At 42.5% G+C, this 26,776-nt stretch overlaps 1 protein-coding gene across 1 annotated transcript in view; it reads right to left on the bottom strand.

Moving 5' to 3' along the window:
* RC3H1 (ring finger and CCCH-type domains 1) overlaps positions 1–26,776 on the bottom strand; it is a 55,188-nt gene continuing 28,412 nt past the window's right edge. Inside the window, 19 exon segments of the mRNA XM_027665333.1 lie at positions 1–1,786; positions 2,785–2,900; positions 3,461–3,631; positions 5,538–5,673; positions 5,828–5,918; positions 7,305–7,515; positions 10,135–10,287; positions 10,886–11,017; positions 11,505–11,881; positions 13,227–13,386; positions 13,388–13,445; positions 13,782–14,063; positions 16,692–16,804; positions 18,717–18,835; positions 20,928–21,060; positions 22,165–22,365; positions 23,195–23,370; positions 24,384–24,623; positions 25,752–25,872. Coding sequence (XP_027521134.1) covers positions 1,633–1,786; positions 2,785–2,900; positions 3,461–3,631; positions 5,538–5,673; positions 5,828–5,918; positions 7,305–7,515; positions 10,135–10,287; positions 10,886–11,017; positions 11,505–11,881; positions 13,227–13,386; positions 13,388–13,445; positions 13,782–14,063; positions 16,692–16,804; positions 18,717–18,835; positions 20,928–21,060; positions 22,165–22,365; positions 23,195–23,370; positions 24,384–24,623; positions 25,752–25,872 — 3,144 coding nt within the window. The 3' untranslated portion in view covers positions 1–1,632.

The following is a 26,776-nucleotide window of genomic DNA, read 5'->3' as shown; positions in this document are numbered from 1 at the left end:
TGTGAGCTGAAAAATGCCTTTATTTCCATTCAGTGCTTCTACCTCCCAGACATTTGATCACAACAGCTGCGCTCATGCGAAAAAATTCTTAAAACATACTCAATATATATACAGATATAACTATGTATATATGTATATATATATTTATATATAAATTTTTATTTAAATAAAAAAGAAAGCTCGAATCCCAAGCCAATATGTGTATCAAATCCTTGACCAGCCAGGTCTGTAGGGCATAATCAAATTCAATGTGAAATAGTATATAAACGCGGTGCCTTGACTGGGCAAATTAAATAATTGCTACTCAAAAGAGTCTTCTGTTTGGACTCTCCTACTGGTAGGCAATAGTGGGACTGTATCCCCTCCCACCCCCCCTTTTGTTTTATTTAACAGTATGATGAATGCAAAGCTTAGCCCAAGGTTGCTACGACCTCAGCAGGAGTTAAGGTTAAGGAAAAAAACTAAAACCCAAGAAAATTCAATAACTCTTGCTTTACCCAACCAAAGCAATGCAGTAATTTATTACATAACCAGTGCTTTCCATTTAGTAGTCTAACCCAGAAAAAAAAAAAAAGAGAACACAGGCCAAGAAGGTGCAGAGGGAGCAGCACTTTAAAATCGTTCTCCAGGGTTCTTTGTATCCAGGGTCTCACCCCAGTGTATGTCAAAGGAGTCAAAAAATGTGCAGCAAGAATAAGATCTATTATTTCTTTAATTTTTAAAGAAAACATCAAAAAAGGTTGATGGCTTCTCCAACTTATACTTACAAAGCATCTACTTGGAGAAGCATTGGATCTATCAAGCAAATTTGCTTCCCAGTACTTCTGGCAGGATTTGTCCTGCACCTCCAGTGGCCATTTTGATGCAATATTTTCCTTAGGAAAGGAGCATCCAGGAAGGATTCACTGCAGCACTGACAGACAAGCTGCAGGCTGACTCTCAGGTGCCAATTTCTAACATACAGACCTTAAACAATGCCACCTTTAAAAAACCAAACCACAACACCTGCTGAATTGCAAGGATTCTGTCACTTGTAGTTTAAATTCAATGATTTAAGTAAGAAGCTGGGGTTCAGCTCCTGGCCACAATGGGAAGAATGAAGTTTGCTGCACATCTTTTGACACTGCAATTTCACAGCTACTCTCCAACCCTCATTCCTTGTTTACTCTTAAGCCACACAAGGAAGCGGCCAGATTGTTTTAGTCATTGAGAAATTAAGGTGATAAGGAATTATGCACTGGGTATGTAATAATACCAAAATAAAAGAAAAAACCTACTTCATTAAGATCATACAATTAATCAAACAGAGTATATATATAATATCTTTTTTTTTAAGCCCTGGGATTCAAGGCGTCCAAAGTTATTAAAATAAAGTTCATTCACAGAACAAAAACAAATTTAATTTGAATTGCTTGCAGATACTGCTAATTTTCATTTTTTTAATTAAAAAATGCGTTAATGTGAACTATGTGCAGGATTTGTTTCTAGTAGTTGTGTTTGTGCACATTGCCTCTGGACCTGCTGCTCTGCTACTGCTGCTGCTCCTGGCTTTCTCCAATTACCCCTGGAAAAAAACGTGATGGAAGGTGCTGCCACCCTGGCAGGAGGAGCTCGGGGTGTGCTGGCCTGGCTTCATGGAGCAGATGTGGGTGTGACTCCAGCTCGCTGGGAGTCGTGGCTGTCCCCTCCTCCCTCAGGCTCCTCTGACAGGCTCAGAGACGACGCCTTGTTTGACAGGAGGCCAATGTTCTCTTGTGTCAAAGCCGATCCATTCGGAACATCACTGCTGGGGGAAGGTTCAGGAGAAAGGGGAAGTGGGTGAAAAGAAGTAATTACTGAGATTTTTCCTTTATTTCAAGTAAAATGACTTCAATGAACACATTCCAGAATATTTAACTCACCTGGATAGTTTATCTTATGTTTGGGGGTTTTTTTAATGTAAAAAACATAACTGGTTGTTCTGATTTCATTGCTTTCAGAGTTCCATATGAAAAAACTAGTTCCTGCTCTGGAGGCTTCAATCTAATGGTGCAGTGCAGAACTCAAGAATGGGTTATAAGAAGAAAGTGCAAACTTCATCAGCAACTGAGGGACACATTTTCTGAATAAATATCCAGATTCCAAACTGTTCACATCAGGTTATGTAAACGTAATGACATCTGAGCTTCTCTGTTCAATACTAGTCTGAATACGCACAGATGCTTGTGGCCATCTCAAAATACTTGCTGTGGACATTTCCAGCATTCCGAGCCAACATCTTATTCCAACTGTCTATTAAATGTGAACTGAAATCAATCCCAGCATCTCCACACAAAAAGATAACTGCCTACAAATTAAACAGAACTTAGTTTCAAAGTCACGTACCTTCCTGGACAAACCCACATGACAAACCTTAGCAGGGTGGAATAACTTTCCTTTCACATTTGGGACAGCTATTTTCTTTGAAACCAATATAGCAGGTAGAGATTTCTTTTACGGTTGTTGTTAATCTCCTGCTCCTCCCTATTAATCATCCAATCCTGTCGAGATGGACTCCTGGTCTGACAGACTTTGCAAGTCTTCTGTTATATAATTTACCTAAGTCTCCTTCCACTCACCTACTCATCAACTAAAGCAGTCCTTAATTCATGCTTGCACTATAAAAACTTGATTTGTATCCTCTTTTCCTAGTAGATGCTTCCCCATCAGAGCTGATGTGAGGCAGGGGGGAATTATTCACACAGGAGAGTGACCCTGGATGAAATTATTCTCCTGTTACAAAGACAGCTTGAAGGCCCATATTACCTGAATGTCAGTGCGAGGTCCTCAGCTGGAACCTTGCTTTGTGGCTCTAATTGTCCGTTTTCTGTCTGTTTAGCGGTGCCCAGTTTGTTTTTCATATCCAGTGAAGACTGGCTCTCCTTTAAAGAAAAGACAGATGAAAAATTCTTTAACGGTGCGTTAGAAGAATTGGAGACTTCATCCCTTAGGGCCGATGATGAAGGCCTGTCAGTTGGAGTCACGCAGTGTAACCCACAAAAGCCATGAGACAAAAACAGACTAAGATTTGCTCATCCTCTCGGGACACAGTATTTCCCAAAAGGAAGGGATGATCCTTGTAACAACAAGCGAAGGCCACAGACTGTAACAGCACACAGACTTCTGAACACTAGCCTGTACCTGCAGATGATGTTTCCTATGTTAAGGCAGATTATGGGACTCATGGCACACTGACCTTGGAGACTGTTTAGTTTCCAACAAATTTCAGCGCCACACTTATTTCAAATGGCAACAAAATAACAGCATTTTCAAGTGGCTAGAATTAAAATCTTCATGAAGAAGACTGGAGAAACTTCTGAGGAGGTTTTGAAGAATAAAGAGGTGAAGAGGGAGATGGATGACTCCAGCTGTGGGCATCCAGCCTTTCTGCCAGGGTTACAGGGCTCTTCACCTCTCTGACTCCCACTCCCCCAGCACTCACCATGCTCAGCTCACGGGTTCTCTTCCCAATTTCCCTTTCCACCTGGTGTAGCTCCAAGCTCAGCTGTTCACTTGAGATCATCCCAGGCCACTTGGGAGGCGGGGGTGGGGGCTGTGGTTGGCCTGCCAGGGTAGTCGCCTCCCTCTGCAACAGCAGCCTGTTACTAACAGCCTAAATGCATAAAGCCAAGCACACACACAACTGAGCACAGACACCGGGCACGGGGGAGCTCTAAGGCCATAACGCCACAGTATTGCTCGTTTGCAAAACCAACTTCTCTCTCCAAACCTCACAATGTCCCAACCGAAACCACTTCCAAGGCAAGTTTCAACAGGTCTATTCACAAAGACCTTTAAACAAGCAGGGTTAAATACCTTTTACTGCCATAAATTTGCATGTGCTTTCCTCACATACCACTCCCTTCTCAAAACTAAGATTAAGACCCTGAACAAAACCACTACTCTTTTGTGAGCTATTGCTGGACAACATGTAACAGCAGGTAAGCCAATCTAGTGCTTTATTTTACAGCAGAATTTATCAAGTTCTATAGGAGAGCCAGAATTATGACCATATCGTATAAAACATCCTGAGACATGTAGATGTCCATATGCATCTCTCTACTGTCCCATATTAGCAGACAGAGGAACAGAGAGAAGCAAGTGGCTGCAGCCATTCACAGATCGCAAGTTACTCAAAGCAGTAGCCATGTCAGCCACTCCAAAAATCTGCTAATAACTTGGGAACCAGTTCTGCAATTGTGTGCTCTGCATTTAAACACAACATCTAGTAGTGCACACAACACAACATGTGGCTGGTCTTCAAGAAGAAATGCTCATTCATTTGGGAAGAAAGCAGAATGATCTAGTTCTTCGTGCTCTGAGTGAATTAAGTGATTGTTGCAACCTTGTAGAGGTAAATCAATGAAGCCTCCTGGATTTCTAATACCTACTTGCAGCTTTGAACGCAAGAGATAAACTGAGAGCTGTTGTTACTCAAAATAACTGAGTAGTTCTGCCAACTTCAAATGAATAGTAAAATCAAGGCTCAACACTCAACTCTGTAAGATTTAACACTGAGACAATCCCAACAATGATGAGCAGGAGAGGAAGGCCACTCATGGGGGTTTTGCAACTTTCCAATACTCTTCTATTATGGCAAAGGCAAAAATGGAAGATCTAAAATATTTTCTTCTCTTGTTTCCAAACAAGAGCACAAGAACACAAGTTATGTTTCCAGTAACGAAGTACTGCATATTACTGCAACTGCTCCTGTGACTTAATTGTGAGCTCTGACACCTAATCTGCAGTAACCCTTCTCTAACACGTGTTCTTAGGTAACCATTGCTTCAGTAGAAGCTGCTATCCACTACTTACAGCAATTCCTTCAGTGGAAACATTAACATGAATAGTTGCTGAAGTACCTAGAACAGTTTCCTGATAAATATTTACTGACTTTTCCTAGGAGGAAAACAGTAACTTAAACTTTGCTAAAACAATTCTTTCACTATGCCCTGACACTTCTCCTTCTGTGTCTCACAAAACAGAAAGACTTCAGCTCATTAATTCTTTTAAAAACGAAAGTGAGGAGACATAGACTTTTAAGCTTTAATTTTTCAAGCTAAATGTATTTCATATTTACTTTCTTGACTCTTGTGGCTTGTGCTATTTAGGAAGAAACAGGTACAAACACAAAGCCAAACATGAAACAGAGGAAGGTCATGGCCTTCTGTACAAAAAAATCAGACATCTCCCATGGCAGTAAAGCCAGGAGGAATAGGCATCTACACCATGACTTTGCTTCTGAGTAGAGAGATGAACAGAGAGGGAGTGAGAGAATGACAGCAAACACGACTGAGCAGAGCGCACAGTCAAGCATGGTGTTGATTTGCACATGAAGGTTCTGCTGCCAAGCAGAGGCTGACACCTGTACCATAGTCCTGATGCCTGGCATCACGGAATTAAGTGTTTTTACTGAGTATTGTGACAGTCAGAGAAAGATCAGCCCGTGAAAAGCAGCTTTACCAGCTTCACCTCTCTCCACAGCACCCCTCACCGCTGTTCCAAGGGCTGGTACCAACCTCCAGTCCCCGCAGTTGCGTCTGCTGGCTGATCTGATGGTCCACCTGCTGCAGCTCCATGCGCAGCTGCTGCTCCCGCTCAGCTGAGGGCAACTGCTTCCCGTGACCAGCCACATCCGACATGGACAGCCTCTCCCTTTGGGATCAGAAAAGAAAAAAATAAGGAGATTTCTAGAAAAGAAAAAAGAAGGAGATTTCTAGAAAAGAAAAAAAAAAGCTTTACTCAGCTGGTGCAGAAAAAAATAAAGAAAATTTAGAAAAAGGCAAAGAAAAAAGTAGAGCGATCCTACCTGTCATTGAAACGTCCCTGAGAAGGTATATTTTGATGAGGAGAATATGGAGAGCCTCCCCAGCCACCGTGAGTTCCATAAGGACTGTAGTCTGCCAGTGAACAGAAAAAAACCAGGTTGCATTACTACAAAACTATCCTTCCAGTAGTTCAGCCAACATAGAACTGGACAGACAGAACAACAAGAAAGGCCAATCCTCTAAGAGTGAGAAGTCTAACATTTCTTCTGATTAAATGAACACAGAAATACTCCACATGACTGGTCTCATGCGCCCAAAACACTGTGACAGCCCTCCAGAGTATGAAACTGAAGGACTTCAGGGAGGTGGGGACACAAAACCAAACTTACAGCCACTATGAGAGCAGTTATTTTTACTATTTCAGTTCCTAAAAGACTCAAGAGTTGACTGATAATTCTGACGTACCTACTTAAATACAGTTTGAAGATTAAGTATTCAGGGAAGTCAGAGTTCTACCTGTAATAAAGTCTAGAAAGTTACTACCTGAAAAATCTAGAAGGAAGTTTGAGAGAATATTTCTTAAGGTTATTTAGTGCACCTCAAGAAAGAGACCATCTTTGAGAGTCTGACAGACAGCAACACTGTACATACTGTTAGAAAATAGGTGTGTAAAAATGAACTATTCTTACTTTTTTGCTTTGCCTAACAGTACACAAGGCAATGGTTGCATTAAGCTTGCAGGAGCTGCTACTCATAAAGCAGGAGAGCAGCAGTACAGTACTTCATCATGATGGTTTTCCATCATGTATTTAGGAAAGCCCTAAGCTTCTGGATTCTACTGCAACAGACTTAAAATAAGCCTCACCTCAGATGGACCAGCAGAACAAAGTAACTTTGTCCATACAGCAACAACAAATCACTAAGACATACACTGCATGTGCACAAACCTGTCACAGAATCACTGAATAACCTTAGCTGGAAGGGATGCCCCCAAGGATCCAACTCCTGGCCCTGCACAGACACCCCAACAATCCCCTCCATCCCTGAGAGCATTGTCCAAATGCTCCTGGAGCTCTGGCAGCCTTGGGGCTGTGCCCACTGCCCTGGGGAGGCTGGTCAGTACCCGACCACCCTCTGGGGGAAGAACCTCTTCCTCAAACCTAACCTGAGCCCCCTCCTGACACAGCTCCAGCCTTTCCCTCGGGTCCTGTCACTGGTCACCACAGAGAAGAATCAGTGCCTGCCCTTTGGCTTCCCCCTGTGATTAACCTGTTGACTGCAATGAGGTCTCCGTCAGTCTCTTCTTCTCCAGGCTGAACAGACCAAGTGACCTCAGAAAGCAGTGGCAGCCTTTTTCTTCAGGCTTCTCAGTGTAACCCTCCCTAGAGTTATTTTTAGTGGCATGACACATACCTCAGCTATACTTCTAAGGCAAGGGACAAGTTACAGGGCTTGCCTTCAACTGTTGCACTATGGAAAACAGCAACAGCCAGCAAAATGCAAGAGCGCAGGCCATACCTGAAATTATGGATTTGGTGGCAGCTCCCTGAACCGCCATGGCCTGCATGGGCCCGGAGTTCTGGTACATGGCTTTGGAAGTGCGGGAGATGGCCCCAAAGCGCGACACAGTCGGTCGGTCTCCAAAGGGAATGAGATCGTCATCGCCAGCCTCGGCCGCCCGGCGCTGCAGGTCCAGCCGCTGCTCACGCATGGCTTTGCTGTCCACGTTCTGCACAAGACACGGAAAAGGCACTCCAGGACCCATTCGGGGATTAACAGAACCACATGCTGGCAGCAGGAGAGTAACTCTTGTATTCTCTAGTCACTTGAGCTTTCAGCCAGTCTTCCCGCCCTTTAGTTTCTAACTCCGCTGTTAGAGGGGATGTCTTTTTAAGGGTCTGACTTAACATGACCATTTACTACACCCCTGGGAAGTGGTTGCATAATGAACTGTGAATAAATCCAGCAGCAGAGAACAGCAGCAAATGCAAATGAAGACAGAGAAAGTTTAATGGGAACAGATGGGGGGAAAAGACCTCCTCCTTAAATAAAGCCAAAGATGACATCAGTGGGCCTCTCTGAGGAATATATGTTCCTTCTAGAGTTCAAAAGAAATTCCTCTGAAGCCCACTGTTAAGAACTGTATCACTAACAGCCTGCAAACGACTCAAAATGGGAATTTTTCAGTACAGCACTTACTTGGATGTGTCTAATACATCTTTTCAGGCACATTTTTCATTAAGGACCAATACTGCTTGGAACATCCTGGTTTCTAACTCATCATGGCCAGGGTTCGCAAACGAAGATTTGGGAAGGGCTCTACCCACATTTGCTACAAGTGCACTGGTGGCTAAAAAGGCCAACGCGAGATAGACAAGTCCGGTTGCAAAAGGCACAGCAGAAAGACTCCTTAGGTGGTAGGTTTCTAACTAAGCTTCATGTTTAAACACCATAAGGGGTCAGCATACGAAGAGATAAATGCTCTCTCTCCTGAGGCAGGTGAAAACAGCAGTAAAAACTCAGTTGGAAGTTAGAGAGTCAAGAAATGTAACACCTGGAAACTAGAAGAGGCATGAGGCAGCACTACTTTACAATGTATTTTTTTCCCCAGAATTCCAATCTTGATGCTATAGGATGCTAGCACCAATTTTAATTTATTTCTATTTACTGAGTAAAGTTGCAATGCCATCAGCATAATATTCAGCATTATGCACTCTCAGATGAGGCTATTCCCATCAATGAAAAAAGGAATCTCTCTTGTGAACAATAAAAAAGGCAGAATTAATTCACTGAAGAATTAATTCAGTAAAGGTTTCCTGAGCACTTTTTCCTGTGAGGAGACAAAAACTGAAGAGCAGTGGAGATCCTATTTGCCTATTTCAAAATTAGCTCTGGGGCAGAAGGCTTTGTTTAGCCATGAAAAAGGAGGCTGCTTCTCCAGAACTCTACTACTTTCCTTAATTGAGCTACAGTTTGTTTGCACAGTTTTCTAGCAGCAGGGATGAAAGCCAAGAGCTGTTTGTTGATTCCTGAATGGTGCCATTGGACGCAATAATCCGATTCCAAGCAATCTCAGTCCCTCCCCAGGTCAAATGTGACAGTGTTGTAACTCCAGGCAACCACTTGGTGCAGGATTGGGAGCAAGAGCACAGGTAAAAAGGCCAAAGCTGCAGATGAAATGCCTTTTTCTGTGAAAAAGCCTCCTTTTTGCTCCCATTTCACACAGCATCGTCGAGATTTTACAGGAAAGCAATTCACTGGACAGAAATCAGACACATTAATTCCAACATGGCAGAGGGGGAAAGGGGAGCTTATTTGAGAAGCTGGACCAAAAAATCCTATTATTTGGTTAAGAGTTTGCAACAGGTGAGCACCTGTCCACAGAAGAATAAATTCTGGATAGAAATCTTTCCTCCCTTGGCCCCCTTATAGATTGTCACTGTGACAGTGACAATATATAAATGATGATAAATCACTTTTGCAGATGAGAGGTGATGGAGAACAGATGCACCTCTGTAAAACAGTCCCTCAGGCTAAATGGTTCTTTCTCTGGAAGACTTGAATGTCTTCATACTTGCATGGGCTACCAAGCCTATTTCTTGTGTTGAGTGCTGCTTGAATGTTAGGAATGAACCAAATAGTGGTGGTATTTCACACTCCTATTTCTTTTCTTCTCCATTCATGACTCGCAACAATGACACCCTAGCAGCCCCTTTCTTTTGCATCACTGACCCAGCAAAAATAGAGCATCACAAAACAAGATCACAGCCTGACACCCACGGTTCAGTGAAGGGCTGAATAAGCACAACACAGAGTTAGAAACTGCCCTCAAGAAAACACAGCCTAGTACTATGTTATAATTGTGCTTCTGTCAACAGCTTCATGAAAGTTCTGGGTACTCTCATGGACATCAATCAGAGAGTCCCGCAAGTAAAAACTAAATACATCTTACCAGTAACTAACAGAACAAAGTTAAATTCCAGCATCTCCCTCTGAGAGAAAGAAGTACAAGAAGCTACAGATGGCCATGCTTAATTAACAAGTTGCTAGGACAGAGTATTTTTGGGATTTCACTTAAGTGTAAAGAATCATGGCAAAATATCCTTGTTATTCATGCCTTCAGAGCAGAGTGGTTATCCTGCATCTAGATCCAGAATTTGGTAACAGCCACACCAGGGTAGGACTGTTGACAACTTTGAAAACAAAGGACTCTTCACACCTACAAATGCTTTCTGTGACTGCAATGCACTTTTGAGCTCTAATACAAGCCCTAGAAAAGCAAATGAAAGTCCTTCCCAACCCACAGAAGTATTCACTTTTCTTCTGTTTTCCCCTAATCCCCATGTACCGCCATGTCCACGCTCCTCGCCGCCACGACATCTTTGGGTTTTGCATCTTTGGTTCCAATGTAGGAGCCGATGGTGTCACAGGACCAGGGGGAGTATTGGCTGTAGTCATTTCCTTTGTATTTCCCAGCTACCTTCAGGTCTTCATCCAAGTACTGTACAAAAACAAAAACCTGGTTCTGTAAGCGAAGGGAAGAAGCAGCTTCACAGCCACCCCCCCTTACTTCAACAGCAGTGAACTTGAGAAACACCACCAGGATTATTTTTTTATCAGATACATCACCATTTGGAATTGGGCCATAGCAGGCATGAAGTGCATGAAATTCTGATCACCTGGCCACGCTCCCAGTGCTGACTGTTCACTTGGCTAGCATGAAAGTGGTATTTTGACCTTGGTTAAAAAAAGTCTCTATCAAGCTGTTACTTAATTCTAAGAATGTCAGGAGCAAATGAAGTAAAGTCCAGTAACTGTGAAGACTACTTCAATTAATAATAGCTCAAAACTTATTTTCTTGGTTGCACCAAGAGCAGATAGCTTAGAATCAGTGGTAGATCAGAGAATCAACAGCCAGTTGAGATACTGGAGACTACACTGCAAGGGCTTCCCACCTGGAGCACAAAATCCACAATCCACTCACACACTTGCGATGTACTGTTTTGATTTTCTTGTTACCTTCACCTGTCAGCACACAAAAACTCCAAAGTGTTTTCTAAACATGCCAGCACATTACGTTTTTGTCAAAATATGCTTACCTCCTCTGAGTGAAAAGGATGAGGCAAGGTTGGCGACGGTGCAAAAGGAGGTGGAGAAATCACCTTCCTCTCCTCCAGCTGGGCCATGATCTCTTTCCTTCGTCGGTGAAGTTCATCCAGGCTGGGATGAGGCTGAAATGAAGACAGAAATATGTTACAGAGCTCCTGAAGCATTATTGCACAAAACTAGTAATTTCCTAAGTGTTGTTTTCAATTCCTTTATCATGAAATGTATGTTTAATATTTCTTATTTAAGCACAGAGCTGGTCAATCACAGCTGGGCAGTACAAGAATGCAGAAATGACCATTTCCACAAACTGCATTTAATCTGCAGAGGAGTGCAGATTAAATTCCAGCCTAATCTTTGCTGGAGAAACCAGGGCTGTATGAGACAATTACAATGCCTTTTACCAATGCTTTTCTACTTTGAGCACTAAATAGCAACCTGCTGCTCTTCTACATATTAACATCATTACAACTGCAGAGTTGACCAGTAACTAAATTGCCTTCCAGGTTTCAAGTGGAAACCTCTATTTCCTCACAAAGCCCTCACCGAAATAACATTCAACTTGGAGCAGCAGGAGAGGAAGGACGAACAAGTACAAAATGCAGCACAAACCCTGTGGCACGAAGGCCTGATCTGGCCGAGGTGCGGAGCCACCGGGCAATACGCCTCTGCTTGCTGGTATCTGTCTCTGGCCTCGGGCACGTAGGGGGTGACGGCGGCGGGCGGGATGTCGATGGGCACGGGGCTGCCCCGCACCACGTCCTCGCGCTGGTAGGGTGGCACCGGGGGGTACACGCGGCGGCTGTCGTAGTGCGGGGGGTACAGGGGCTGTGCCAGCGGCGGGTACTGCTGCGGCTGCGGGTACTGCGGGCTCACCACGCGCTCCGGCAGGTACGGCGCGTACGGCTCCAGGTACGGGGTGCCCGCCTCGGCAGCCGAGGGAGGCGGCCGGACAAAGCGGGACATGGACTGCGTGGGGTAGTACATTCCTGAGGGGAGGAGACAAACGGGACAAAGGCATTAGCACCGGTGGCCACAAATTGCCCCAAGTACTCCGGTCTGCAAGAATCATGAAGAGAATGGTAAAAAATGGTCAAAAAAAATGGTCTAACTGGTATTTCTATTCAAGAATTAACCACAGAAACCCTGAAGCAGCAGAAGTCAATCCAATTATTTAAAGTTCAATTATCTAAATAAGATACCAGAAAGGCATCAATGTTACAGTAGCTGGAGAAGGGGTGGTGAGACTGAGCCCACCACAAGTGCCAGTGGTCCTGGCCAGCACACCACATAGAAATAATTCACCAGACTGCTGTGAATGCTTTCAGCTAAACAAAACCTAAAAAGTAAACTGAAGATTAGCCTGTACATCCTCATCCATGCAACTAAAATTCAATTTGTCCCAATATATCAGAGTCACTACTTGTGTAAAGGAACTCAGATTATTAGAATTTAAAGTTATCTAAAGATTTCTTCTACCTCTTGAACAGTAGAAAAAAAATTCAGAATTGTGAATCACCAAAGACTTCTAAGATCACACCTCCTGGTTACCTGAACATTTTAATATTCTATCTGGGATCTCTGGATAATTTAAAAATAAGCATAAATATGTGCATAACATTAAATTCTGTAGACAACTCAGATGTTCAGTGGCACATAATGATCAAGTGTTGTTTGTTTTTCTTCAAAATGCTCTGCAACTTTCTCAAAAATGGGTTCGCCCTCCCCTTTCCTTTCTAGGACTTTTTCTTCTTCCAACTTTTTTTGGTCTTCCATTCCTTACTTTCCTTTCATATTAACTTCACTTTAGCTCATTTCTCTCTGCATTCTTACACTGCTCAAGAATCATTTCATCTTTATATATAGCCATATCTTTTATTTTTAATCCCCTTCAATATTACCTTTCTCCACTTGGTTTCTTTATACTTAGGAGTTTTTCCTCTTAGTTCCTTTTTTAATCTGCTTTCTTTTTTGTGAACACCCTTCTCTAATTTCATTTGTCTCTACCCATCACATGCACTTTATTTCCATTTTCCCTGATTCAGACTGAATTAAGGTTTACCATACTGGATCCTTGATCTAGCCCAGTTGGGAAGAACTGAATACAGAAGGATTTGCTGCGCTGAATGGATACAAGTATCTGTTTTAATTTGCATTGAAGTCCTCAGTCAAGACATAAAATCCTGCCAATTTCCCTTTTATGATGCCATCACCACATTAGTGTCTTTACTCCATGTTATAGGCAAGAAAACTTCAATTTAAGAGCTTAAAAAACAAAGTGGGAAGAAAGATTAAAATCAGCATGATGATGAAAGAGCTTGGTGCCAACCTTACCTTGTTGGTAGGGCGCTGGCTCAAATGGTGGGGCAGCTCCTCTGGGGTCTTGGTAAAACATATCTGCTTGTTGAGCATTGTACAACTGAGACCCTCGTGGTACCATCTGCAACTGCTTGGTGACAGACACTGAGGGCAGATCTGCTGGGGCCCGGGGGGGGCACAGGATGAGGGTTCACTGGTAAGGCAGAAATAGAGCTCTTGGGGACAGATTCCAGCCTGAAAAGTAGAAAGATGGCACTGCTTATTAAGGCCTGCTTATTAAGCACACTGCATTCTCACACACTGTTCTTCATCTACACCCCACCTTCTGAAGGCTTATATCACCTTCTCCAATTAAGTGTAAGTAAACAGTTTAAAGTTTAAAATTTTAGCTATAGTTTTCTACTCTACTCTTTAATCACTAAAAAAACCCCCCAAAACCAACAACAAAACCCAAACCACAAAAACAACCACAACCCCGATTTCACTTCTTTTCTAGAGAATGGGTTTCCTTAGTTTCTACTCCACAGGTACACACATAACATTTGGAACAAGAGGTAGGAAGACCCGTACAAGTCAGGAGGGGATCCAGGGGCACTGCTACTCAGATGGTCCATCTTCCCGGGCTTCAGAGCGGTTTCATAACCCGAGTCAGTCCCTCGAGAGATGAGCTGTGTCACCGTGCTGCCTGTTGACACAATTCCATTTGGCAGGGCAGAGGTTTTCCTATTGGGCAAGTCCACTCCCCCCTCCTCTGAGAGGATAGCTCCTGAAGGCAGGCCCACCTCGTTCAGCTGGCCCAGGGAGGCACTCAGGGGTCTTCTGGGAACCAGACGTTTGTTCATTTTACGGAATCTTCGAAAGAGAAACCACGCATCAGAAATTGAAACAGAAAAAAGTAAAAGGAGCTGCACTTTCAGGAGTTTTCAAACACAGATTCTGTTGAAAGCTTCAAGTTTTAATTCAAGTTTCCAAGGGGCTTGGGAGAATATCTTTTAGAATACAACTTGCCTGATAGTTGAGCTCTTTAACAGCAGTTTCAATCAGAACAAGGATGGATTTTGAATGAGAAGTACATCAAGAATTCACAGTTAAACTTCACACAGCAAGTTTAAAATCTTACTGTCAACATACACATTTCAACTGTACAGAAGAAAACCAGACATCACATAAAATACAGTAACAGAAGCTTCAGAGTAAGAATCACAGAATGTTCAAATCTCTTTTATTCAGAGAAGAAATTAACAGCAGAAAATTAAAGTGACAAAAGATGAAGACACCCTTTTCCACCATGTGTCCAATGATAAGCCAAGTGTTTACTGCCACGTGGTATCTTTTAAAGCACAGTTTAAGATTTATGTTACTATATCAACATACAGTTTACACCATTTGTGTGTATCACTTGATAAAGTGATTAAAGAGATAAAACCACTGCAATTCCAAAAATTTAACTGCTTCTGAGTAAAGTCTGAAAAACACAGGCATTTTAACTAAACCAGCAGGCTGGCAGTACTAGAGAGCAAATTCCAGAGTTGAAGGTCCTCCACCAAACCCCTGCCATCAGCTCAGATCCCAGAACCAAGTGCGAGGGTGGATCTGCAGACCTGGGTGTTCTCACTGAACAAGAGACCATTTCCTCACCAGGGCTGAAGCCAACACTTTATTGTCATATCTAACAGTCAGAGTGAGATGGGAACCCAGGCTAGGAAGGTACACACATTACTGTAGAAAAAGGGGACACTCATTACTCAATCTTTAGATAATCTTTGTATTTGCCCACACGCACAACATTAAGGGCAATGCAACAGAGGCAAAAAGGGGGTTTATTGCCAGGCTTGTTTTGGTTTTGTTTTGATGTGACAATATAGAGAGCCAGACAAAGTGTAATCTTGCTATACACATTTGGGCTATTGACCTGGAAGAGTTCATTGAGTATCTTCCAGCCACCTTCCTAACTCTCTCAATTTCTGGGTGGATTAATCTTTACCCACATACTCAAACTATGAATTTGAGCTGCAGTGTGTTGACAGCGGGCATCATTCAGAAGGCATTAGAGAGAGTACAGAGACCAGGCTGTCACCTGAGCAGGGACAGACTATAGCCTTTTAAACAATTAATCTAAAAGTTCAATACTTGCCTATGCACACCGGGGCTTTGTCCCTTGTACCAAGAGGGTAATAAGCTGCTGTTTAAGCAAGTCTAAATCATAATTTGCTATCTAAGGCATTACCACACACTTCCCCATAACCTTCCTCCAAACTTAAATCTATATATACAGGAACCACACAGCAACAGCAAGGCTTATTATTCACACTAAGCATTTCTAAAAGGAGGAGCACTGACATTAACTACGTAAAGGATTTAAGCAAAGACAAAAGCACAAGAAAGACTTAGAACTCCAGGTTCCACGACCACCTACAGAAACTACTGGAACCTGAAAGAGAGCAAACATTCACTTTGGCCCATGACAGACAACATCAATACCAAGGCATACAAGTCAGTCTGGGGCTACAATAGGCCTCTTCCACCTGCCAACTATTTAGTCCTTGATACACACAGCCAGCTCCGTGGTGTAACACTGACCCACCACCCAGCACAGGTTAACAGAACCACCCCAGTCAACACTACCAACCTCCATTTTAATAACACAGTGGCAAAAGGCAAAACACCCCAACTGTTTCTGCAGCACACAAAGTCCTATTCTTTGTTCACTTGAATAACTGTCTTTGTCATTCTAACAGCACAGGCTCTGCTCTTTTTCCCTTTGTGTTTTGCCTATGTACCGTGTGCTGGCTACAGAGCCAGTGAACTGCCCTAGATTAAAAAAATGAAACACTGCGTACTAATTACTTAAATTAAAACAATCTGCAGAACAACAGCACCTTGCCCTTGGATAACTCAGGGCCCCTTTTGAATCTGTAACGGATGTAGATTATTTGCTGCAGACTTCATATCACCATTATTTTTTAACTCTACATCAACAGATTTAACCAACTGAAGGTTACAGCATGAAACTTTCTGACAGATTGCACAAATAACTGCTGCAGGAAAAAAATCTTGGAAAGTTCATTTTTAGCTCTCTGGAGAGCCAGCAACACATTCCCAACATTTGGAAAACTGCCAGCAACCCACCTGAATACAAAGGGAAGATGAGAAGTACCCCTAAATAATGACCACTGTGGATGCAGGTTTAGTCACACTTTAAAAATAAGGAAAACAGCCAACCCTCAAAACTCTCAAATAACACTTGTGTAACATCAAACTTCTGGAGCTGCATTACTGCTGAACAAAGCCAAATATCCTGTTTGGAAGTACAAGTAGCCCCAAAACCTAAGACAGACTGTCACAGGTTTTTCACATTATTTCTTCTAGTGTATCAGCCAGGTTGCACCTCCTCTCCTCATTCCTAGATAGGATAAATAACTCTTACAGGTAAGATGAAGCAAGGATTGGACTGGTTTCTACTAGCAGAGGTACACTTACTTTTCCAGCTCCTCCTGGGAGTGTGCAAAGGTGCAGCTGGCCCCCCGGGGACATCCTCCTCTCTGCTTCATGTCTCGGCACATGTATGTCTTGTACTTGCTGTGCTGAGGGGGCTGACAAGGGTAAAGAAACCAGGTGAGACATCTCAACTTCAAAGTGCACTTAACCAAGAGCTGAGGGTATCCTCTTAGCCAAGGCCTCTTGATAATTCCTTCAATTTACATGTTTCAGGAGCACCTGATGGGAAATAAATGACTGGAGCAGATGTTTGGTTCTTCCAGGGAACCAAGAGATTCAAGAGTAGACGTTTTGACAACTAAGTCACTATCAGGTTTCTACAACATTTTAATACAAATTCTTTACTGGAGGCTCTAACTGGAACACAGCTACACATTTCAGGACATAGTTAAGTGGACAAAACTGATCTAGGATGAAAAAATTACCATGATAATCAGAAATTACCAAATATTTATTAAGTTATGTGGTAGATTGAAAATAAATACAATTTAGTTGCTTTTTCTTTGCTTTCTGTTGGCTCAAAATGGCACTTGAATATCCTTCGATCTGCATGAGAGTTAAATTTCACCACCTTTCCTTTTACCCCCTTTTGTACTAAAAATATCTTCACTATCTATAATTGTTTCCATCAATAGTTGAGGGTGCAATCTTACTCCTACACAGAGCAGCAGGGGATGGGCTGTCTTCTGTATTTTTCTTAGTTAAGTTCCCCAAGAAACAACAACTTACTGCAATCTTACTGTCTGCATGGTCACCCATCTGCCAGTCCCTCTAAATAAAGGCTGACAGAACGCCAAGAGGGGGTCTCAAAGTCCTTTAAATTCCTACAGTTTCTGCAGCAGAATTAAATCAGAGACAGAAATACCCTACTCGAGAGCTCCCATGGAGGGAAAGGTCTGTAGAAGTCAACTTTTGCTTTCTGAGAAGCTCAGCCAAAAGGTGTAAATCCCTAAGAAGTCATTTGCAAACTGATTTTTAATTTTTTTATCATCTACTGTGGTGAAAAAAAGATGCAGGCAGGGTGTACCTGAGCTGCAGAGCCTTGTGCTGGCCATGCTGCCAGGCAGCATAGCTCTGCCCACTGCTCAGCAGACATCCCTTTCCCACTGGGAAGGCTCCAGGTTCCCTTCCAAGTGGCACAGCCTATATCAGGTGTAGGCCGGGGCTCACAAGAACAAAAGCCCTCAGTGTTTTTCCCACCCTGACTCCCACTTGTGCATTCCTACTGCTTTTCCTTTTGCTGGTGATAGTGCTCATTAGCCATCCCACTGAATGCAGAATGGTGAAATAGCAGAAATAATTCACTTTAATTTTGCCTTTTTTTTTTGCAGAGTAATCTTTCTACTGGTTGAGCTCCCTGGAGCAGCTCTCCAAGAGGAGGAGTGGGACTGCGACAGGCAGCTCTGCCTTTCAGCAGCAGCGAGCATTGACAGCAACTGAGCTACCCAACAAGTGAGACCAAGGGAATGTGTGATTAGATAACAATGAGATAAGCTCAAGTACAATATTTGCCAACATAATTTCATTTCTGAAACAAAAACATTTGGTTCAGGAACTTGGATTGCACCTTTACATAGAGTATTCTTAAATCTTCAAACTTGACAGACCATTAAGCACAGGTGTAAGAATAACTTCATTAACACAGAGCCAGTTGGCTGAAATATGGCACAGAAGGCAAACCCAAGAAAATCCTACAGATAATAGTTGCACCCTGGCATCCCTTCCCCACCCTCCAGTCAGGAGGGCTGTTTTTCGTTTCCCTCAGCCTGTAGCTGGATCAGACTCTTTTCTTTTCATCACAGTGAGCTGTGCAAATTATTTCAACAGGTTTTGGGGAGCAGTTTGTTTTGAGGTTTTTTCCTTGTTTCTTTTTTGATAAGTATGACCCAGCAGTGATATTTCAATCAGCTCCTCATCAAGCCAAATCTCTCCAGATGACATTAGTAAACATTAGATACAGTAAATCAAATTCAAGAGTCAGCATTTCCTACATGATTTAGTTTTTACCTGTTGTTGATCTGTTCCTTTTTTGCTGTGATTCTGGATATAATCAACCAAGCCATGAACCACAGTTCTCACAGCAACTAGTCCATTTTCCAGTTGTTCCCATGTTGGAGGTGGAGCATCTGATGCATGGACAGCAAACAGAGAATAGAAAAAGAAAAGTCAGAGGGATTTTCTAAAGCCAGGTAAAAAAAGAAAAAAACCACAACAAACCATCGGGATCACAAAACTTCACTAGACAAGTAGGAGTGTTTATCAGTACATAAAAAGTATTCAGCAACTTAATTCCGGGGTATTTACCTCTTGCAGAATAAAGGGACCTACAGACTCAAGACTGAACTGCACAAAACACCAAATGAGCTAGTAAGACTCCTTAGCATGCCAAATTATTTCCTTTTATAAGAACTTTCATCTCACAAGAGCTTCAGAGAAAATGCACTGTACAAACTTCACATAACAAAAAACATCAGGTTGAAAGTCCCTCTTTGCATTCAGACTCCTGCAGGTAAAATCATTCCATACAAATACCTGATCACTGGCCTGATCCCACAGGCACAGTCATGGAGCAGCAACAGGAATCGGTGCCTCTCACTTGGAAAAAACATCACAAGGCAAATCTGTCTCAGACCACCATCTAACACACAGCACTGTGAATAAACTGTACAGTCTCAATTCTATAGGAGCACTTGAGGGTTTTTTCAGCCAATTTACTTTTCTAGTTTTTTGAATCTGTGCCAACAGCTGACCCTCCCACCCCATGCCTGCACACTCTGCTGCAAAGCACGGGACCTTAAAGTGCCCTTCAAGATCTTTAGCACAATTAATTACATTAGATTCCACTCACAAGGCCTAAATTCTTCCAGAGGTACTTCCAACGTGCCCACAGAATAGCAGGGAAGCAACTCAACAGCATAGAAAAGAACCATCAAGACCAGACTTGCCTGCTGAAACCAAGTGAGGCTCTCAGTGATGCTACTTCCCTTAGCAGTTTTTGGCTAACAAGTCTGCAGTGCACACAGTTTTGTCCCTCACTTGTTTCAGCATGAAAGGTTTGGGAAGAAAGCACTACATTTCCTTTAGCTGTGAAGTACACCTAGTCCTCATTTGAAAGGGAAGTTTATTTGTTTAAAATACAGAAACTAAGAACTACAACTTCTCATCTCCTGAAGTAATACTTTAGGCTTTCACACTATTTTGACGCATAATGATTTTACACATGTTAACAGGTATGAAATAAAACTTCCACCACAGCACTCTGTTCTGTCCCTTCTCTTCTCCCTCAATTGGTCCACCCTCACAGCACTGCTGATTTTTAATCAACAATATTCATCTTTCTCTCCTCTGTCAACAGCTTATATTCTTTTCAGCTATCTTCACTTTCCCAGACTGTCTTTCCCACCTTTGCAGAATTATACGTTAACAAGAAAAACACAAAATTTCTGAAAGGTAACAAATCTTTCTTGTCTAGACTAATTTTTGTCCAGCTTCTGTCTACTCAATCAATCAAAATTCTACTGTGGAATCCAAAATTCTTTACACAGAAGATGTCTTACGATTTTAAGCTGCCTTTAAGAGAATTCTGAGTGCAATGTCTGCAGGCTGGAGATCTCAGATCAAAAACTAATACAAAGAACTTCCTGAGTAAATAAAAAGACATACAATTTTCAATAAGTTAATGGAAGTCCTTAATCTGATGAGTTGAAGACTTCCCCAAGTTGGTTAACAAATTATTTGCTGCAGTAGAGAACTGGAGAGAAAAAGGCTCTGGCTCAGGCTCTGCTTTAAACACAGTCAGTCTTCCTGTTTTGCAATGTGGTTAAAACAGCAGCATGTGGACTAAAACAGGGAAAAGAGGGAATCTCAGAGTGCTGCCATTCCCCACATTAGCACTGCCCAAGTACACCCTATGTCACCTCACAGGATTATGCGCTGAACACTCTCATGAGAGCTCATCCAGTGCCATCACACAAGGGAGTTCACCTCAGAGAGATGGTGAAATGGTTCCTGCCATACTTTGGAAGCTATTTTAGCTTTGGAATAGTTCAGTTCCTCACACAGATTACTGCTGTTCCAGGCTGGCTTTGAATACCACCCAAGAATCTTAAGTTGATGAGTCACAGGATGCTTCCTTATACTTGATGATCAGCTTTCAATCTTTCCACTGTGTTAAGCTCCTCCTGGCTAAACCCTAAGTTACAGGTTTTCCAGACTTACCTGGACTGGGATCAATATTTGCCAGGAGCTCTAGGTGAGGTCGCAGACGATTCAGGTTAGCTGGATCTCCAGTCCTCTGCAGAGCAATAGTTAATTCCTGAACACTCTGTGCAAATGAGGCTGGGGTCTGCAACTTAAAAAAATTATCATAATTAACTTTCTACAGGCAAAGCAATCCTCATGGTTTCTGAAGGCTGCTCAACAAGCTCACAAGAGCTGTCTCCCAACTCTGAAAGAAAATGCACCAGCCCATTTCAGCAAGCCCTTTCTACCAAGAATGCACAATTCTCTGACATTGCAGGTTAAAATACAACTCTAAACAGACAAAACAGATGCTAGTATTATTTCTAGCAGTAAAAGCCATTTCTTCTGTGTTGTGCTGGCACCCAGATTAAAAATGGACAATATTAGAAACCATTCAATTTAGATTTCTGAAGAGCCTAATATCTTCAACGCCCCCCAGCAGGTTTGCACCTTGCTTTAAATTGAGTACAGGAGACAACAAAGAGCAAGATGGTTCAAGGAAAAAATAGCAACGTTCCATTTACTAACATCACACAACTCCATTATTCAAAACCCTTGAATTCTACCTAGGTCCTTCAGGAGATGTCTGGCAGAACATTTGAAAAAGTGGGCAAAGGCATAAATACACCGCAGACAGATCTTGAAGCTAATTCTCCTGCACAGCAGCCAACGCAGTTGTTTCACAGCTTTCCTAACCATTCAACAAGATTCAGTTTTTCCCAGCCAATTTAGGGACTTACAATGTGAGTCCCCTAATTTAAAAGCCCATGTTGCTTCTAAACACAAAGAGATCTGGGCATTTCTAGAGGTCAAATATTTTATTTAAAAATATGCTTCTACCTCTGTGCCGTACTTCAGCTATAGGCTGGGGGACTGATTTGTTTCCTGCCCGGAAACACAGACCATTAACCTCTGTCACTACACTGCTAGTTGTCAGCTGTTCACAAAGGTCACATCCCAATTGTGTAGCTGAACTTTGTGGCTTCCCATCTGCAGAAAGAAGTAAAGTAGCAAGAGACAGCAGGGTGGCAGAGGGAGTAAGACTCATCAGGTTATAAATACACATTCTAATTATTTAGGGCATAACGGGCTTTGAAATAACAGGGCAAATGATTACAGGGCGAGTACACATGGGCATAGTTTGTAAATACAAGCCCCGAAATCTACCACAGCTGCATCCAAGGAGGGTTGGGCTGCTTTGAGGTGGCTTTACCTTGTCGATGATGCTCTGCATGTGGGATTTGTGAGACTGGTCTCCGTAGAGCAGCGAGGACCACTGGTCTGGGGCGATGCGTAAACCCGCCTCCATGGCTATCTGAACTATCTGGGAGTCGTGTTCCCTCCGCAGAGCTTCGTAGGTCCGAAATTCCTCCTTCAGCTGCATCAGGGAGGAATCCTCGTCTCGCTTTGTCACCTAGTGGGGAAAAATGAGTCAAAGGCAATTAAGCAGGATAAGCCAGAGATTATGTGAAGCCCAAGACAAGTGACATCTTCAGTCAGCAGCTAAGTCCTTCCTCCCAAACTGAACTCAAGTATGACAATATGCAGTGAACATCAGTTTTTGCTAAAATAATACACTCTATGAAGAGAGGAGCCACCTTAAAATGGATAAAACCCCATCATTTTCTCAGACTCTGACCTGGTGAAAGCGTCACACTTCCTAACTGACTTTATAGCATTCACACCTTACTTCTCCAATCAAGGAGATCTGCATTTCAGAATTTTGTTTGAGGGTACAATTAGCACAACCAAAGCATTTTGCTACTCATATAGCAAAAGTGAATGACATTTAGGTTGAACACCTAACTAAAGGATCATTAAATACTACAAAGTGCACTAGACAGCTTAAGTTCTCTTCATACAACTCTCATGTCCAAGAGGCTCCCATTTCTTTGTTTGTGACCACATCACCAGTGAATTAACAGAACTAGGGATCTTCCAGCTTTAAGCCACTTCTAAGGAGATAAGAATGTTGGCTTACATCCAGGTTTTGTAACTGTGCATCTATTAGACTGGACAGAGTCAAATCCTAGCTTTAGAGCTCCAAGCTGCAGTTTTACCCTATGCTGCCATCACAGCTGTACAAAGAACTCTCCAAACACACGAGGGATTTAATGAGAAATACTTTCTATAACTACACATTTTTTTAGGCACATTTAACGTTACAAGACAAGGAAACTCGAAAGTGCAAACAAACAGTTTTCATAGCATTATGAAATCTCCAGGCAGAATCTTCTTCATACCTTGAAGCATGAGGCCCTGTACAGGAGCTGGACAACGTGCCCAATGCTAGTTTTGGAAGCCTGAGGGAATCGGGGCTCCAGCCTCTGCACCACAAAGAGAACCAAGACCTTTCGTGACAGAGCAGATCCATCTTCCAGAGCCAGCAGGACCAGCTTTAAAGCCTCCTCTTGCATTGCTGAGGGTGGGGGGAAACATGAAGAAAAGAGACAATGGATGAGAGAAGCACAGGAACGATTTGTGCACAATTTCTTGGTTCCCTACAAGTGGGAGACCAGCTACAAACTCCCCCAACACACACACAAACCCACATGAAATTATGAAATTATTATTTCACCTATTTTGGGTACCATCTGATAGGAAGACTTCTTTGTTCCTGTCTGTACACCTCTTCTTTATTAATGTAAGAGTTTTCCAAGCATATTATCTATGTCCCACACCTACTCCAGCAGAAAATGCTGACAGGCTGAGGAAGGGCAAGGTTCATTCCCATGCAGGTAAAAGAGCAATGAGTGCTCACGCAAATAACTCAGGTGCTGCAGCACCTCAATTTTGCTTGGTAACAAGCCTCTCTCTTGCCTGGAGTGGTACCAAAGTGAGCATCTCAAAGTCAGCCCTTCTTAATCTGTTTCAGTGGGTGAAGAGTGTTATTTTTAGTGTATTTTTAGTTTAAGAAGTTGGCTGCATATTTAAAGACTCAAAAAGTGAAGCCTATATTTTCCATAAGGAGACTTTTTTTTTTTAAAGCAAAATTGATTTTTTTCTGGTATTCTAAGCAAAAGAATGTAATTTCTAAGTACATAACTTTTTAAAAATGTGTACACATAACTGTAACAAATCTATCCCCACAACTGGTATGTATGTTTATTACCCCAAAGAAGGCAAAGAAGCCAAGTCCAGCCTCTTCTAGTAAACTTTTTTCTAGGAGGGTCTTACTTCTTCAAGGAATAGCAAGAGAAACTACTTCTCATTTATCTTATGACAAGAAAAGGACACACGTTATTCTGAATTTCACAGAAGACTTGCAAAAGCACTAAAAATGCAAGGAAGTCCATGACAGCAGCCCAACAGTCCAACCTACTATTAAGAAATTAAGATGCTGCCTAATAAAACCACTCGGGCAATTTGATTTACTGATGGCTCAGTTCTAAGCGGCTTCCAGCACAGCAGTGGCACTGCCGTGTCACCTACCTGGCCCCAGGAACTGGCAGCCTCTGGCTCTCACTGCAGCCCAGAGGTTGGAAGAGAGCTGCTGAGGGTTCTGGTGCTGGAGAATGAGCTCTGTGACTGTTCTCTCGCCCAGTGACCGTGCCGCTCGCATGGCTCTGATCCGCCCTTCCTCCTCCACCAGCTGGCAGTGGACTAATGTCACAAGTTTCCTCTGCATGGGACGACTCAGCACGCTCTGAGTAGTACTGTTGAGACCCACACCTTCAAAACAAAATGAAACAGAGTAATAAACTACCTCATATTTCCTCTTTTTGTGCCAGCCTTCAGTGACTGTTCTGTACAGTGCAAACCCGATGTCCACTTTGTCAAACAGAGCACTGCACAAGGCATATTGGATGTTCATTTTTGCCACCTTGTCTTATTTGGCATTAAAAGCAGTCTCCTGGGAGTCAGCTTCCCCACAGGTTTAAGTCTTGTGATTGGCTGATTTGGCTCTCTAAGAAGGTGGAGCCTCTAATGAATCCTCTCAGCATGAGGGTAGTTTGTCCCACACTCTCACTTCATCCCTTATTCATGAACTTCAGGGATCACTGGGATCTTGGTTTGTTTTCACAAGACATTTAGTTTCCTGCCCACATCTGATATGTCCACTGCTTTGGTCCAGCCAAACTGAGCTTACACATGAGTCCTGAACTGCTTGGGGTGCAAAAACTCTGATTCACAAAGTGCTGGGAGCCACTTAATCCGGGATAAAGGAACGAGTGACTCACTAGGCAAATGGCTGCCATGCTGAGTTTGTTGTACAGCCAGGGCTTGTTCACCGGGCCACTACTACCCAGAGTCATGCTGCTGTCACACTGTTCTGGGCAGAAAGGACTGAGACAACTCCCTGTAAAAATTCATTTCTGAAAATTCGATGCCCAGGATGCTCAACTCCACTCCTTGGGCTGACAGATTGTCCAAGTGCAGCACATGTGGTGCAGATAAAATCCATACTATTGAATACAGTGCAGGTTTGCTAAGCTAGAATTACTCAGACTGATACAGCTCCTGTGTAAGATCTTGTTATCACAAAGCAGAACTGAAAAAAGTCTATTTTTACTTAGTCTGCAGAGGCCAAAGCAATTTACAGAGTTTGTCTCAGCTCACTATATCATGGCCAAATAGCTCAGCTTTTTCTCAGAATTACTTTTGACACCTTCCACAATTCTACACCCACACCCCCACCGTGAAAACATAATCTTAACATTTAGGAAATCTGCTTCAATTTGTTTCTAAACTAGGTTTATATCCATTTTTCAAACAGACTAACTAATCATTTGGATAGTTTATTTTGCATCTTATTTGTTTCCCCACTCTCACTGTCCAAGGCAGCAATGCAGGAACTACCTCTGGCACTGCTGAGTGGTTTGAGGTACAATGCCAATTCTTCCACACATTTCTTGCCCTCCTCATAATGCTTGGTGTCTTCAGCTCCACTGCATAAAGTAATTGGCTGCTGCTCAGGAACCTGGAGAGGGATGACATGTACATTTACATGAATATGCATAAACAAGTGACAGTCATGCTTACAAACACTTGTTACTATGAAGCACTTCCTGTTTTATTCCCCTTCTGTGTTTTTCCTATATTAATAACCATTTTTCCAGCTTGTTTACTGAACAAACAGCATAAAAAACCCCAGTGAAATGAAAACAAAAAGACAGAGAATTTATGTTTAGTAGATTTCCTTTATTTAGTGGCTGACAGGAACTAGAAGCAGGAGGTTTAACATGGCACTTCCTATAACTACAAAACTTTGGCTAAAATAACGCACATTGAAACAGCCCCAAAGCTGGCTGGCCAAAAAAAAAAAGCGGGGGGGGAAAATAAAAAAAATAAATCAGAAGAACCCTGGTCTGCAGGTAAGTACTGATTTGTATCTAGAGCCTCACGGCTCTAAAATCATCCAGGGATAAATTACAGCTACTTAGATTAGCAGGAGAAAGATTTAGCAGCAAATACACTATGACACCCTTGGAACATATTCTGACTAGACCAAATTAACAAGCAGCAAGACCAAGTTATCCTACACAGTGCATATGAACACACCCCTGACATTCGTGAGTTTGGTTGTTTGTTTTTTGTTTTTTGGTTTTTTTTCCTGGTGAAATGTCTTTATCCAGACATTCATCAGAAATCAAGACTTTTCAAAGGGATTTGGACCCCTCCTTCCCCAAGTTATGATTTTGTTTTTGCCTTCCTCCAGGTTAATTCTTAAAAGCTTTAAGCAAATTTCAGGCTGCAGAATAGCACTGCACTAACATTCTCAACATCACTCACTATTCAGCAGTCAACCCAACATGACAGCACAGAGAACTGGAATTTCTCAGAAGACTTAACACAAGCACGTTTTGCATATGCTGTCAAAGCAC

The sequence above is a fragment of the Corapipo altera genome, unplaced genomic scaffold (genome assembly GCF_003945725.1).
Source record: "Corapipo altera isolate COAL_440 unplaced genomic scaffold, ASM394572v1 316, whole genome shotgun sequence".
Lineage (NCBI taxonomy): Eukaryota > Metazoa > Chordata > Aves > Passeriformes > Pipridae > Corapipo > Corapipo altera.
Note: the sequence above shows the minus strand (reverse complement) of the source record. Positions and strands in the feature narration are given on the sequence as shown.